At 38.3% G+C, this 17,111-nt stretch overlaps 2 protein-coding genes across 2 annotated transcripts in view; one reads left to right on the top strand and one right to left on the bottom strand.

The window, feature by feature from the left end:
• The first annotated feature begins 6,946 nt into the window (after positions 1-6,946).
• Positions 6,947-17,111, top strand: part of LOC100999874 (myeloid cell nuclear differentiation antigen) — a 44,687-nt gene continuing 34,522 nt past the window's right edge. Inside the window, exon 1 of the mRNA XM_009184310.4 lies at positions 6,947-7,092. The gene's annotated coding sequence lies outside the window, so the exon portion shown is untranslated. The remainder of the gene's footprint in view (positions 7,093-17,111) is intronic.
• On the bottom strand, positions 11,247-15,176 carry LOC116273098 (olfactory receptor 6N1-like). The gene has a single exon (XM_031662030.1). The coding sequence runs from the start codon at positions 13,576-13,578 to the stop codon at positions 12,631-12,633; it is 948 nt and encodes a 315-aa protein (XP_031517890.1). The 5' UTR covers positions 13,579-15,176; the 3' UTR covers positions 11,247-12,630.

Here is a 17,111-nt window from a genome sequence, read left to right as displayed (position 1 = left end):
GGGCACCCAGCTTCTATACCCATGTTTTTAGCACACTTCTGACTGGCTTGTTGGTTCTGGCCACTAGGGTTCGCCCCTACTCAAATTATACTGCAAATCTCAGTTGGGAGCTTCTCTCAACCTGTGACCACTGCCTGATGCCAGTAGACTTCTTCAAGGTCCCCTGTGAGGTAGGATCAGAAATGGCTTCCCTCCATCTCCAGTGGCATCTGGGAGTGCATGCAAAGTATGTCCCCATGCTGTTCCTTCTCATATTTTACCCACTGCTCCCTAAATCAGCCTCAGCATTGAGGAGGGCTAATGCCTCCCGTCATGGCCTGGATTGCCCAGCTCTCCTGTGGGAAAGGATGTCATGGCAACAGTCTCCCCACTGTGGGGATGTGTGTCATGGCAGCAGTCCCCCCACTTCTTACGCTCTGGAGACTCATCGTTTTCTGTTTGGTTCACAGTGTAGGCTGCTGCACACTACTATTTTCACAGAGTTTGTGGCTTCTTTCAGTTTTTCTGTTAAGTTCCTGTGCTGCTCCTTGGGAAAAGTCCACAGCATGAATCTCTTCACACCATTTTGTCTTTCTACATGGTAGACTCACATTCACAATGCCTTCAACCTGCCATCACGGAAAAAAAGTAAAAGTGTGGTCACCATGTTCTAAGGGCCAGCCGTGATCATGTGCATGAGGTCTGACTCCTAGTATAACCTACAGCAAGAAAACAGGTGGTGCTGTTCTACAGCATTGTCTCTGCCTTCATAAAACCCATCATCTCCAGCCGCAGGAACAAGGACGTAAAAGGGGCTTCTCGGAAAGTACTTCGAGTCAGAGGGATGGCTCAACGACCCAGGATGCTTCAGAGTTTTCCATAATCATGGGCAAACTGGAGGGGTCTTATTTGGTACCTTAAAGGTACATCAGTTATCTCTTTGTTAAGCTTTCTATTCTTTGTTCATGCCCAGCTCCCTCTTGAACTTCAATAATTTTTAGATTTCCTCCTTTGAGGTAATTTTCTATATCCTGTAGCCTTCCTTCATTTAGTTTCATTCTTTTTTCTCCTCTGTGTATTTTCCAACACCCTGTCATTGAGCTCACTGTTTCTTTCCTCTGCCTGATCCATTCTGCTGTTGAGAGCCTCTAAATAATTTTGTGGTTTAGCAAATATACTTCTAAGTTCCAGGGTTCCTATTTGATTTGTTTCTCGTTATTTTAATCTCTTTGTTAAAATTTTCTAATACATTTCTAAATTGCTTTTTTGTATTATTTTGAATATCTTTGGGTTTTCTTAAAACTTCTCTTTATTCTTAATCAGGGAGGTTCCCTATTGCTGTCTTATTAGGGTTGGTTACTGGTTTTTTGCTTTGTCAATTTGGGGAGCTCATGATTTTCAGTTCGTATATGTACATTTATGACTTTGAATTGAAAAATTATTTATTCCAGTCTCCTTTATCTGATATATTTTTGTTTCTATTGGATATGTTTGCTTAGCGTTTTCTTTACAATTACCTGTTGTCTTTTTTTTTTTTTTTTGCTAGGTCACTGCCTCCTTTTTAGCACTAAGTGGCAACTAAGTCCAGGTTTACCTCTGTTTTAGCAACTGTTCAGAGTGCTGCCTGTCCAGGATGGGGGAGGTCCCAAAGGGGATAACATAGCAGAATGGGAAAGCTGTCTAGGATTTTGTGCCCAAGAGACTAACAGAACATACCTCCTACAGTGAGGTTCTACTGAACACTCTAATTTGGCATCTCCTTCAGCCAAGATACAGAGAGTTTCCCAGGCTGGGGATGCTGCTAGACGCACTGCCCACTTTGTCTCTGTCAGTCTTCAGGAATTTTCGGTGTTGAGGCAGGAACAGGTCTCCTGCCCGGAAAGCCAAGATGTTGAGGAAGCTGGTTGTCCATCTTGAACTTACCTTTTCCAGAGTAGTAACTGTGAATCAGGGGAAATTTCCCAAATGCTTGGTTCATGGCAAATTGGGGGAAAAGCATTATAGTTATAAAAATCTGATTCTGTTACCCTCTGCACAGTGTTTTTACTTCTCTGCAACCCCAGAAGCTATCTCATCCTTCTATTTGGGTTCTGGGATATTGCTGGTGATCATTTCTGCCCTGCGTATTTGTTTTTTGTTTTCTATGAGATCGAGGGTAGTGGAGACAGGTTGTTTCACTCTATCATTTTGGTGACCTAAGTCATATTTTTTCTGTACAATATTAAATAAAAGTAATATTAGTAATGAATCTTGTTTTGTTCTTAATGGGAATTATTGAATTTGGCTTAGGAATATTTGGAGGAAGAATTTTGCATATATGTTAATAAATGAGATTATCGTCTATTTTTTCACGTTACTAGTTTTATTTATTTTGGAATCATTGTTAGGCTGCCTTTGTAAAATGCACTGTTGAGTTGTATTTCCAGTGTTTTAATTCTCAGAAGAAAGTGTATAAAAATAGGAGCTACGTTTTTCTTCAATATTAGGTAGAACTCACTTATTAAGCAAGCCGCCACTGATGTTTTCTTTCTACTGATTTTTTAACTCCTAATTTAATATTATTTAGATTTTGCATTAATTCTGACATTGATATTTCTAATTTATAATTTTTCTAGATATGAACCTAGTCAATTTAAAATTTTCATTAATTGGCATATATCTTTAATAATATTTTATTATAACTTTAAACATTGATGCATCTGTAATTCTGCCAATTTTTCATTCTTAATCTTTCTTATTTTTGCCCCCCTCTCTCCTTTATTTTTATTAGTCTTGTCAGGAGTTTATTTTTATTTTTAGGAACCAACATTTTTATTAGTATATAATTTTTGTCATATGTTTATTTTTATTCTATCAATTTCTGCTCCCACATTTTTTCTTACACTTTCATTTTTCTCCCTAACATTATTTTTCTAATTTTAAACTTGAATTAATTTTTAGATAATTAATTTTATACTTTTTTAATAATATTAAATTTAAAGGTTATAAACTTCTAAAAAGCACTTTTTCCCAAATATTTTGAAATTATACTTTTTGTTACTGTTCAGATATAGATGTTTTCTACTTTTCCTATGACTACCTCTGAGAGTAAGTTGTATAGAAGTATTTTCTTTAAATATCAAATATATGGACATGTTAAATGCATCATTTATTTATTTCTTATTTATTTATATCACTAGTAGAAGCAGAGGTCTATATTATGTTAATATTATTAACTCTATTAACTGTATTGAGACTTGTTTTATGGTCTAGCTTTTGTTTAATTCCACTGTGCTTGAAATCAATCTTTATTCCATATGCCTCCAGTAGGTGGACCTTGTTAATTATTCTACAAATAATTTCTATATAAACTTATGATTTATTTGCCTGTTGTATTTATTACTCGGGGGAGAGATTTCAAATATCTTACTCTGATAGTGTGTTAATTTTCCTTATGTTGCTTTTACGTAATTACTGTGCAGCATGGAAAGTCACAGACTCCCTTTCACTGAATGGCAGAAAGCAGAGCAGAACTCACAAACCAGGCAGGCTGGCTCCCTGGGAGAACAGCACAGGAAAGAACTGTGCTACATATGCCCAGTTCCTCCTTTCAATCTCACCGATTGGAGTAGACCAGTGGTTCTCCAAGTTCTTTAACTTGCATGCATAACTTCTTGAGGTTTATTAAAACACCAATTACTAGATCCCACTTTCAGAGCATCTAATTTAGTTGATCTGAGATATATATTCTCATTAAAATAAAAATCTTTTTCTATTGCTAAAGTTTTTACCTGAGAAGATTCCAGGTGACTTGATCCCCATTTATCCCACACCTAATCAATGTTGGGAGAAAGCTTAAAAAGATTTTATGGTTTGTTCACCATATTAGCCAAAGAAATGACTAACGTACCTATAAAAGTTGACATTACTTTTAGATCTTAATAACCATAGACAAAAAATACCTTCCCAATAATTACTCTGCAGGCTCATATGAATCACGTTTAAAAGGATTTTCTTTCTCTAGCCTACGTTTAAGTAGAAGGTCATTCAAGTGAAAGGTCATATGTAGGCTGACTTGTGGGGTCATATGTGTTCTAAAAACCCATAGTTGTCAGGGATGGTAAGGAGGATGAAGCCTCAGTTAGCATGATTAGATCCTCTTGGCTGTTAAATGAAAGTTAAATCTTCTGGATTAAGCTTAGAATCTATCTACTAACTAATATTGAAAAGACATTTATCTATTTACCTTCTATGGGAGATTTAATGAGAAAATGGACAAAGGCCATCCACCTATAATCATATGTTTGTGTAATCAGGGATACTTGTATAATCAAGGATCATGAAATTAAGCAAGATCATGAGATGGTTTGTGAAGTATGAAACCAAAACTTACTTCTGGAAAGGAAAATTGAGACTACAGGAGTCAGAGAAGAAAGTCTGGCTGGACAAGACTTGTGAACCTCCACAGCCAGCCATGTTCTCTACAGGTATGAGTTACTCTATGGGAAGATAGTCAGGGACCTAGAAGAAGTCTATGACTCATTGAATCTGATTTCCCACCTACATCTGCTGCGTGGTGCTTGGTGCCAGAGGCTTACTACTTCAGATAAAATGAAAAAAAAAAATGCCAAAAGGTATACTGGAAAGCGTTAGAAAACATTGGTGCTATCCCATTCTCAGTCTTTTTCTAAATTGCCATGTAACCTTAATTAATTAAGTTATTCCCTACCTCTTGATTTCAGTTTTATGTTTTGTAAAGACAGAGGGGTTTAGATCAGATGTCTTCTTAAGCACCATCTAAATCAGAAGTTCAATGATTCTCAGTGACTTCTGGTGGAATTCACCTAGCTGCAAATGGTGTTTGCTCAAAGCAAGTCTTCAAAAGTTATGTGTTGACTTACCCCAACACTTGAACCTATCTACCCACAAAGGAAAAGTTGCTTTTACCTAGGAAAAAAAATCATGGATTTAATTTCTACTATTTTGCTGCTGTTGTTTTTCTCCACAGCATTAATTTTTAAGGTTTGACAATATTATAATGGGCTTGCCTTTATTTAGGATCCACCAAATGTCAGAAAAGAGAATATAGTCCATATCTGAGCTGGATGCTCAGGAAAAATTTACCTGAGGATATATTGTCATAGAAAAACCTCAAATTGGACAATTTATTCACATTTAATAGTTGGGGGTCCCAGAACATTCTGTGATCTTAGTCAAATTTACTAAAGAGATACTGCTTCTGTATGCTACTCCACAACATTGTTCTCCACACATACCTTTTCCCTTAAAATAAGCTAAAATAAATGCCAAGTCATCCCTGCATTTGGAAAGAAAGCATTTCGACATTGTTTTTCAAAAACAGGAAACCCAAAACTTACACTATCACTAAAAAGAAATTTTAAAAGTTGCCCAGAGAGTTTGTATTTCAAAAATAAGTTTTCTTTTTGTATCTTCAATAAGCTATGGCTATGTTGTCCTCAGACAGGGAATCTCCTAGTAGGATCCTACAGTTCCACACCTGGTCTTAAGAGAACCTTCAGAGAAGTACCAACTGGGTGCCCAGTTAGCATTCCAAAGTCTGAGGCATGAGGAGAGGTCACAATACACTTCTACACTTCTGTGAGACTTTCTTTTGTTTTGCTCATTCACTTCTCACCAATCCATGCACTCCTTCCCACCACTTTTCATGACCTCCCATCACTACAAAAATACATAGAACAAAATGAAAAAAAAAGTCTGTCTTTTTGGTGTTAGTATGTTGCTGCACATACTGGTGTGTGTGTGTGTGTGTGTGTGTGTCCGTCTGTGTGTGTATGTATGTGAAGAAGAGAAAAAGGTAGGGGTGGCGAGAGAGAGTGTTGGCTCCTTAAAACAAAATCGTAAGTGCCAGAATTTTTTCCCCACACACCCTGCCAGAAAACAGGAGAGAGAAAAATTTCCATCTAGTCCCTAAAGAAATGTCCCATCTCTCAAAGCTCAGAACTGCAGGGCTACATGAAGAATCAATGAACAGACAAAGTGCATTTTAAAGAAGGATTCCTAAGGGAGACAGGCATCAGGAATTCTCAAAGGGAATGAGGAGAGAGAGGAATTGATAAGGTAAGGCCCCCATATTATTGATCTAGAAGGGCTGTGGCACAACAGAAAAAGCATTCTATTTCTAAATTGACTTTGTAAACTTGTTTTGCCACTAACTGAAAATGAACATTGGGCTTAACCATTTCTCCTTTCTTGACTTCAACTTCCCCTTCTCTAAATAAATGTTGTATAAAGCCCCTCACCACCCTGTTAGTCTATGGATTCTAAAGCCATTGAAAAAATGTTTCTAGGATGGATGTAGAGGTGGGTGGTCTATATCAATGTCCCGGGAGTTTTCTTTCCATATTCTATTAGGCCTTATCCAGGAAAGATCAAAGCCTTTACCTGGTTCTCTTTTTTAGATACTCTCATCTTTTCTGTACCACCCTTGCCCATTACCTGATGGTTTTGATGACATTAGAACTTGCAACATCCTCCTCCCCATCTTTTTTTTTACCCCGAGACACTCCCCTACTTATATTTCGTGTTCCTGGAAATGCCGGCCTCCCAGGGGCTCCTTGCTATATGTTCTCTGGAGTTGCTAAGTGTGTAATGTTTTTTGTAAGTGCTCCTCTGGGGTAGGAAGTTGGACACAGAGAAGTAAAGCAGCCCAATTCTCTTTCAAATGGCTTTTCTGCAACCCTCACTGGCTCTAGAATCCAATCCCAGGGACACTTCCTCTTTTGAGACACTGCAAGTCCTTCATAGATTTTTTTGTTTTGTTTTGTTTTGTTGTTTTTTGGAAACGGAATCTTGCTCTGTTGCCCAGGCTGGAGTGCAGTGGCACGATCTCGGCTCACTGCAATCTCTGCTTCCCAGGTTCAAGCGATTCTCCTGCCTCAGCCTCCCAAGTAGATGGGGCTACAGGCATGTGCCACCACACCCAGCTAATTTTTTGTATTTTTTAATAGAGATGGGGTTTCACCGTGTGAGCCAGGATGGTCTCGCTCTCCTGACCTCTTGATCCACCTGCCTTGGCCTCCCCATCATAGCTTTTTATGAGCAGAGACAATCCAACTTGAATACATGAAGAATAACATCTTTAGCACCCCAGAGGTGAGTTTCATCTTTTTAAAAGCTTTCTTTGCAAGGAGATTTCTCATCCATCCTTACTAACCTCACCACATCACCATATTATCACAGTCAGCACAGGCACCACTATCACTTTTGTGCTGACCATCTCTATCTTTGTTACTGTCACCACTGTCCCTCCCTTTGCCATGTCAGCTATCTTTAGCCATTGTTCCAAATCATTGATTGTTGAATATCTAATACACTTGTCTAAGTCTCCATCACCAGTATTGTTACTATTACTTACATTATCACCACTGTTATTACCCAGGCGTCTTCATGAGACTAATCTACTTTTTCATTATTACTTTTGTTTACATCCATACCCTCAATATGTTCATTAAACATCCTAATTTTGACATCTGAGCTCTTATCTCAGCTGTGTGTTCTCTGTGGGCATATACTTTGATGGATATGGAGTCCAGATAAATAATGGAATTACAGCATTTATCTATCAGAAGTAACGTATTTGAATCATTCATAGGCCCAAATGTACTTTTATTTTTCAGAATCAGAGGTGGAAAGAAAGCAGTTGCTATATTAAATTTAAGATAAGGAGGTAACCATAAAAAGATTAACAAGTAGATCACATTAAATGGAAGACAAACACTAAGTATTCTGAGATCAAATTAGAAAAGCTTTCCTGTAGGAGATGGAAAGTTTTAGAGCCAAAGGAAAGGAAAATATTTGTTTCTCAGATACTAATGTGACTTTGGGATTGGAAGGGTCTCTCAAATATTTGGACAATATGATGGTCTCATTCAACCTTAATCAGCATTTAGCTTATGTCCCACTTACTCTGAAATACCTAACTTTTCTCAAAGATGGATAGTTGAAACTATCCTTCACTAAATTACTGCATCTCCCACAGTCTCAAGCACCAGTAGACCTTTTGTTTTTATTTTCATTTCATGGGTACATGTAGATTAGCCATCTATCCCAATCCTTCAAATGAATAATTGTGCTGTACTCAAAGTGGCCACTTTAATACTCATTTTTATTCCTCCACATATCACATCACATTGGTGTTCCTACATTCCTCTTTTCCTCTTGTGAGCCAGACTCTGAGACAGACTTTCTGCATCATTTGTATTGTCTAATTCTATATTTGTATGACTTGGTATTGACTGAGTAAATTATAATGCCCATGCATGATCCCTCAGAAGGCTATCAACATGACAAATACCTGAGCATAAGAATTGTAAACATTATCTAGAATCAGTTAGTGTAGATATGTGTACTAAATGATCCAGGCTTCCAAGTTTAGTTCTAGCCTAGTCAAGAGCATTGTTTCTTCTCTTTTATGCCACTACTTGTCAATAAAGAGTGCTTACTTGGCATTTATTCTGTATCAGAAATAGAGTGAGAGAAAATGACAAGTTCTGATATTACTGTGCAGTGGGCTCACCGTCCCATGAGCTGAGAAGTCAATACTGTGACACCAGCTTTTACGAACGGAAAAGCCTTATTTCAAGGTTGACTAGCAGGGAGGCAGGAGGCAATGTTCAATCTGTCTCCCCGAACTAAGGTCTGGAGACAGGTTTTATAGGCAGAGAGCAAGTAAGAAGGAGATAGGAGGATGCAACAAAGCGTTACCTGATTGGTTCCTGAAAAGAAGTTATGCCAGGTCCTTGACTTTTATAACTATACTGCAACACAACAGGTTATCCTTTCCTTTTTAATTTGATCACCATTCCTTGGTCTGAATACTTAGGTTCCGCATGTGGTTTACCTTTTTATTCTGGTTGGCTCTAGGGTCACAAATCTGGCACACTTGGTTCATCTGGGCGTGTTTGGGTTACTTGCAACCTGAGGGTCCATTGCAACTAAAAAACAAGTCATTATTTTGTTGTATTTTGTTACTGACAAAGTTAAACCAGATTGAACTGGTTCTGTGGTTACACTGATACCTTCATCAAGCAATTCATTATTTGAGGAGAAAGATGAGATCTAAAATTATTTGTTAAAAGCTTAAGTGAAAAAAGTAGTATTCAACATGTTCAAATTTTCATAGTACCATTGCCACTATTTGGAAAAACAGCATATGCTTATTAGAATTTAGAAATAAATAGAGAAATAATTTTTGAAGTAATGGGATTATAAGTAATTTAAATTTTTATTTACCTAAACATTTAATGTCCTACATTTATATGTAATACATTATTTTTAAAATGTGCTTTAAATGTTAGGAAAAAATGATATGAAATGCAACTAACATAATGTGAGAAATAGGGGAATTCACAATAATTCATTTATCTATTTATTTAATACATTTTTGAAACGGTTTTTATGCCCCAGACTTTATTCTAGGAACTGGAGAAAATGGGATGCATATAACACTGTTGCTTCCCTTAAGATAATTATTATATAGAGTGGGAGGAGACAGATCCTCAAATCACCTGATTATTTTTTAAAAATATAAACACATAAGAAAAAAATGTCAACTTCACACATAAGATGAATTTTTGAACCTTTTAGAGATATTATTTATTGAAGCAAATAAACTTTTAAAACAACTATGTAAATGAAGTGATATATCAAGATCACATGCCCTTGTCTGCCCAGTACAACTGTGGTTTATATCTGTCTTCCCCAGGTACATTGAAAGCATTTCATTTTGTTCTCTGATATACTTGAGTTTGAATGTCCTATGAGACAGTATGTCAGTCTTGGTGCTAGTACCAAGTGAATGGTCTGATTATGCTGCCTTTTAGACCTGACTGCTTCTTACTGTCTATCTTGCTAGAGTCAGTATCCAATTGTCACCATGGGAGAAGTGGCCACAAGTTGGACCTTATCTTGGGCACTTACCCCAACACGTCACACTAAGGCACTACTTCTCAAACTTTTATTTTCATATCATAGTGCTTATAAAAGTGATGGTATCTGTAGGGCACACTAAGGTGAACACTTACTGCGTGAGGCAACCAGTCCAAGGACTTCAATTCCCTTAGGTCCTATCTGACCATTCATAGTGTGTGTGTTAGGGGCAGGGACTCAGTAACTCACCACATCTGTTAAGTATATCTGTTGAGAAGCTCTGTGCTAAAGATGACCTGAACTTTATATTCTAAAGGAAATACCTAAGGAGGGTGTCAAGAGAAAAAAAGAAGAGTGTAGAATAGAGTGTAGAATGAAAGGCAAGGGGAGTTTGCAGCTGTAAATGGATCTTAAAAAAATATACCTTCTGGTGGAGTTTCAGGAGGGGAACTCAACCTCTATCACACCCATTTGACTTTTAAGAGTTTGTTTATTCATTCATTCATTTGTTCAAATATGAGTGGATACCATGCATTGTAGTACAAATTAGTAGTGAGATATAAGCTACTTTGAGTTGTTAGATGACTACTTATGTCTTCACTACAGGATAGTAAGTCCCCATGTTCACTGCACAGTATGCACCCCACAGATATTAGTAATTAATAATAATTGTTATAACAGTTTTAGTAATTATTATTACTATAAGGACCTATTAATTAATGTGATCTAAGCCATTTCAATTTGAGCCATCCTCTAGTGCTGCCACTACAGGGAAAAAAGAGTTTCTGTTGGGCCCATAATAGTTCCTGCAAAAAGAGCAGTCTGAGTGAAGTGAGGTGCAGAAGGAGAGGAAGAAAAGGAGCCCAAAGGTAGTAGACTCAGCCTATCAGCAGAATCGAGTTTTGCACCTTGTATTTGGGGAAACAGCATAGACTTCTTGAAAGCAGGAACTACTCCTCAGTTTATGGAAAGATAAATTTGGACCCTTAGGTCAAAAGAAGATGCCTCATTTGGAGAGTTACCAAGTCTATTGTAATAACAATGTGAGATAGGTGTAAAACTAAGCATTATCAAAGAAATAAATTCCCACTGAAGACATTTATGTGGAAAACTTTGAAGTAACAACGATTAATATTTATATGCTTAACATTCTTTTATTGTCCCCATTTTGCATATAAGGGAACTGAGGTGGAGGGAATTTAAGTGTATTGCATATGATCACACAGCAAATAAATGGTAGAACTGACGTTTGAACACAGGCAGAGAAGCTTCAAAGTCCATGCTGTAACCACTATACTGTCCTGATTCTGGGATGCTCAGACTAACTTGCTTATGAAATACTTACTATGTGTTATTTAACTTTAGAACACTGTGATGTAGTTTTTTTTTAAAGGAAAACAAATCTGGCGTTAGAGAGAGCTTGTGTTTTTTGCCCAGAATCATAGAGGCAAAAATGGCAACACCTGAATTTGTACCAACACCTTTCCATCTCTGCTCTGCAAATTCAGATCTTACACATATGGACCTAGTTCAGGTCCTGCTTTCCTTAAGAAGTGCTATAGGTGCCTGTAATCCCAGCTACTCAGGGGGCTGAGGCAGAAGAATGGCTTGAACCTGAGAGGTAGAGGTTGCAGTGAGCTGAGATCGCACCATTGCACTCCAGTCTGGGGGACAAGAGCAAGACTTCATCTTAAAAAACAAACAAAACAAAACAAAACAAATGTAATAAGCATAGCATCAAAACTCCCTAAGCTGAGAGGAATGAGAACACTCATTCATTGCCAGTCTTTCATTTTACAGACAGAGAGAATGAGGCTGAGGAGGGTCACTCGGTCAGCTGAAGTGGATTTAGGGTTGAATCTGTCTCTCCTTACTACAAGTTCAATAACCTTTATAATTTTATTACATAAATATTGGGATGTTCTTCCTTCTTCAGAGGGATATTAAAAATATTAAAATTTTAAAAACATGAAGGCAGTTGTAACTATTTCTGGCATTTACAGACATACATAAAATAAAGCAGTAAGGTCTGTAAGAATGAGGAAAATGGAAAGTATTCAAGATTAGGCCATACTTAGTCTCTGCCAAGATCTAGTCCTATTTTCTCACTAATTTATCTGATCATACTCTAGCAGGTACTTGGCCCCTAGTTCAGACACCATCAAGGAATGGGAGATGACTCTGCTCAGCAGAGGAAGCAATAGAGGAGTTGGAGAGAAAAGAAGTGTGATCAGAACTTCAGGTTTTTTCTCCATCGAGCTACATTTGGTCACATAATAACCCAGAATCACTGGATGCCACAAATTGATAAGCATTCTGCTCATGACTCGCCGATCTACATCTGCAACTTTATACAAGCTAAAATTTTAGACGCCTTTTTGCCAACCTAGTTTTCCACCTTCTTAACCTTTCTCCGGGAATCTTGACTAAAGCTACCACTCCTAGCTTTAATTTGTCTTCTTCCTTTCTATATTGCACTGTCTCTCTAAGCCATAAATACAGCTTAACCACTTGTTCTGCATCGCTGTTTTTTCTCCCTTTGTTGCTTTTCTTTCCCATTAGAATGGGGTAATCAGAGACCATAACCCCTTTCTCTTTACATCTTCTAACTTTGACCAATTCAGGCACGGGTGTGTGCAGCATGTTTGACTACTGATCTTTTTCATTTCTTTACTGGCGTTTTCTTAGACTCTGACTACTTGATTGACAAGCCAACCAGCTGATTCTCACAATCACCAACAAGCTGGGCTATGACAAATTAGATCATTGAGGTTCCCTTAAAATAATTCTGATCCTGTCAATGACTCTCCTTAAAGCCTCCTTCACCTCCTTGTTGCGAAGGCTGTAGATGATAGGATTGAGGAAAGGGGTAACGAGGGCATACACCAAGGCAATAAGCTTGTCTGTGCCCTCGGATCGACTCCCAGGTGAGCCCACGTAGACCGTGAAGGCAGAAGCATAGAATAGTGCCACCACAGTCATGTGGGAGGAACAGGTAGAGAAGGCCTTGGCACGACTGGCAGCTGAGGGTAGCTTCAGCACAGCATTCAGGATACCTCCATAGAGTCCCAAAATGAGCACAAAGTTGCAACCAGTGGCCACACCAATCACTGCGCCATGTGCCCTAGTATGCCAGCTTGTGTCCACACATGCCAACCGCATTAGCGGTGCCAAGTCACAAAAGTAATGGGCCACCTCTTTCAAGCAGAAGGGCAGAGTGGCAGTGAGGGTGGCTGGCACAAGTGCAGCTGAGAAGCCAGCCACCCAAGTGGCCCCAGCTAGTCGTAACTGTACCTGTCTGCTCATGAGTGCATGGTAGTGGAGTGGGAAGCAGATAGCAAGGTAGCGATCCAGTGCCATGACACCCAACAAGTAGCACTCAGTCATCCCTAAGGAGTGAAAGACATACAGCTGAATAAAGCATACAGCTGATGAGATGGGTGAACACCCGTGGAGCAAGGTATGCAGCAGTGTGGGCACTGTGGTGCTGACATACCACACCTCTACAAAGGAGAGGACACTGATAAAGAAGTACATGGGGGTGAACAGTCCAGAATCTAACTGTACCAGGACAATGATGAGAATGTTTCCTGCAAGAGAGAGCAGATAGATGCATAAGGTCCCCAAGAAGGCAAGAGGTTGTAGGGTCCCAGTGGTAGTGAAACCAGCAAGGATAAAACTCTGGGTCCAGTTATGATTGACATGATCCATGAGTCCTAGGAACAAGTGACAAAGATAGAATATAAATTATTTCAAGCTTCTTCCTCTATTCGTAAAATCTGAGCACTTAAAAGGAACTTGAGACATTATCTAATCAATGTTCCTCACTTTGCACTAGAGGAACTGAAGCCCCAAAAGCAGAAATGGTTGGTCCCATATCATAGTCTGTTGGTAGCAGGGCTGGGACTAGAAACCAAGGCTCCTGATCCCAGTTTAATCCCTTTCTATGTTATAATATTGTGCTCCAGTGACTCAGTGATTTTCTCCCCTACTCCACCATCCAATAATAGGAGAGCTAGAAAATTCCTACTACTATCCCTCGATAGTTCCCAATGAGAAAATAACCAACAATATTGGACTGTGGAGACGGAAAAAAAGTCATCTCCCTAAAGTGACTGTTGAAGCTTCTTTCAGGAAGCCCCTCTGAAGTGTTTAGCCTCTCCTGGTAAGAACTAGAAGAAGAAAAAATGGAAAATAAAAGAAATGCAGAATCTCCAAAAACTGTAATATCCTAGGCCCGTAGTGCCTAATGATAATTCACCCAGTGGATACACTGCGCTGGGTGAAAAATTCATCCCCAAAGTATGTGTGCTAGGAATTCTCAAAAAGGAAAACCATGAAGTCAAGAAGAAGCCAAGAAGCCAAGAAGCCAGAAGTCGTATGGTATAATAGGAAAACCCTACTCTAAAGTCAGCAATTTGGTTGCCACTAGACATTAGGTTGAGCAACTTTTTACTTAACCTCAGCTTCCTCTTCAAAAAAAAACAAGTATTTGTTTCCCAAGACTCTTACGACACAGATAATGTATGTTTCCCTAAATTGGGAAATGGTGGTGGGTTTTGAGGGGAATCAACACCTATGTCACTTGAGTTTTCCTCCCATACCCTAATAAGCCTCATTCAAAGCCTTCATCTAGCTGTCTTCTTTGGCTACTCTCATCTTTTCGGCACCACTCCTGCCCATTACCTGATGGTTTTGATGACATTAGGACTATAGCATTCTCCTCGGCATCCTTTCTACCCCAAGACACTCCCCTACTTATATTTCATGTTCCTGGAAATGCGGGCCTCCCAGGGACTCCTTGCTACATGTTCCCTGGAGTTGCTAAGTGTGTAAAGCTTTCAATAAGGACTTCTCTGGGGCAAGAAGTTGTGCAAAAGGAAGTGCAGCAGAGCAGCTCTATGTCTCAAATGACTTTTCTCAATTCTGCAACCCTCACTGTGGACTTTAGAGTTTAATCCCAGGTGCATTACCTCCTCTGGGCCACTAGAAGTTTTGCAAGTCCCACATAGCCTTTTATAAAAAGAGAACAAATCCAACTCATATATCCTTGTGCATACATGGAGAACAACACCTTGATCACTCTAAAAACGAGTTTAATCTTCTTAAAAATTACTTTGCGAAAAGACTTCCCAATCAGCTTCATCTCTACTCCCTTCTAGTAAGATCAGCGAAATGACCAGAAAGGAGTAAATAATCTGTTTGTTCCTCATTTTTCTACTAATGTGTAATAGTTTCATTTTAATATACATGTGGTACATATGCAGGTTTAACACATGTGCGGTACATGTGCAGATTTGTTACATAGGTAAACCTATGTCACAGGGGTTCATTGTACAGATTATTTTATCACCCAGGTATTAAGCCTCCTACCCATTAGTTACTTTTTCTGATCCTCTCCCTCTTCCCACTCTCCACCCTCCAATAGGCCCCAGTGCGTGTTGTTCTCCTCTATGTGTCCATGTGTTCTCAACATTTAGCTCCCACTTATAATTGAGAACATGAGGTATTTGGTTTTCTGTTCCTGTGTTAATTTGCTGAGGATAATGGCCTTCAGCTCCGACCATGTCCCTGCAAAGGTATTTTTCCATTATTATTTTTTTTAATTTATTTATTATTATTATACTTTAAGTTGTAGGGTACATGTGCATAACGTGCAGGTTTGTTACATATGTATATTTGTGCCATGTTGGTGTGCTGCACCCATCAACTCGTCATTTACACAGGTATTTTTCCATTATTAACCCTACCACAATATGAGAAAGATCAGCAGTGCCATCACTTCTGCTTTGACTATCTCCGTCTCCACAACAATCACTATGACCACTACCCTCACTATCTCCCCTATCATTTATTCATTGATTTAATCATTGTCAAATGCTGTCTATGTGCCGAGCAGTGTTCTAAACCACCATCACCAGTATTGCTATCATTGTTTATGCGACCACCATATCATTATTTTATGTGGCATTTACATATGTTTATTTATGTTTTCATCATCGCTTTCCTTTTCATCACTATCGGTATCATCTTCATAAAAGTCTTATGGTCAGTACATGGACTCTGACCTCAACTGAACACAATACATGAGCATGTACTGGATGGATGCAGAGGCCATACAAATAACAGATTGAAGCCCTGATGCACTGGAGAAGAATACATTGGCATCACTTGTAGATACAAATGTGGTTTGATATTTAGGAATCAGAGGCAAAAAAGAAAATCATACAAGATAATAGCAAAATTAAATTGGATATCAGAATATTCACTGTAAAAGATTTTCACACAGATCACATCGATATAGAGGAAACCCTTGAGTTTCCTCATATCAACCTGAAAAATTTCCCGAGAGGGCTGGAATTATTTAAACAGCAGGAAAGGATGAGATTTTGTTTGGAGAGTTTTACTTTAGAAAATATTGTAACCTCAAGATTGGAAGGCTGTCTCCTTGAGTAAAAAACTATCCAGGTGCTTGGGTAATTAGAAGTTCTCATTCAGTCTTCTCCTGCCTTAAGCCAAGATTCCACTTCATCAGAAACATGTGACCTTTCTGCAGGATGCATGGTTGCAGCTGCCACTTGACAAAATTAGTTTATCTTTCATAGTCTCAAATACTAAAACACCCCTAATTTGCAGCTTTATCTATGGGTTTTATAAGACATATTCTGATACAGACTTCCCCTATGCTTTGTAGTGTATCATCCTGTCTTGGCAGCAGATGAGTGATGGCTGTGTATTCACCTTCGGAAAGCAATCAGTGCCTGTTTATAAGAAAATTACACACAAAACAAAATCAATACAGAAATATGTGCTAAAAATGTTACGTTGTATATAATGAGGAGTGAGAGGTTTGTAAGTTAAAAGTAACGTGAAGAGATAAAATAAAAGTGAGAGTGTTCCAAATATAGGCCTTGCTTAGCTAAGAAAATTGTTTAATTTCTTCTCACGAGATCTTCTTCCTGTAAAGTACTCATTTAACATTTATGCTGTATTAGACATGAAGTTAGAGAAAAGAATGAGGCGTTCTGCCTCTATCAAGAAATTCATGATTTAGCAAGAGAGACAACTGAGAGTGTTATAATGTTCGGTGAAGAAAGGAGAATTTCAAAAGTGTCAACATTTCATAATACGATTGCTAATATTGGAAAAAGCCTATGTTATGACAAATGATTAAAAAGAAATAGGTAAATAATTGCTTTAATTTTATAAGTGATTTTAAATTTTTTCATCTACATATTCTGTAT

This window comes from Papio anubis, unplaced genomic scaffold (genome assembly GCF_008728515.1).
Source record: "Papio anubis isolate 15944 unplaced genomic scaffold, Panubis1.0 scaffold357, whole genome shotgun sequence".
NCBI lineage: Eukaryota > Metazoa > Chordata > Mammalia > Primates > Cercopithecidae > Papio > Papio anubis.
The sequence above is the reverse complement of the archived record's forward strand: the minus strand, read 5'-3'. Positions and strand labels throughout refer to the sequence as shown.

Excerpts from the sequence above, each read along its gene's own strand:
- LOC116273098 (XM_031662030.1), bottom strand. The coding sequence starts at position 13,578 with ATGGATCATGTCAATCATAACTGGACCCAGAGTTTTATCCTTGCTGGT.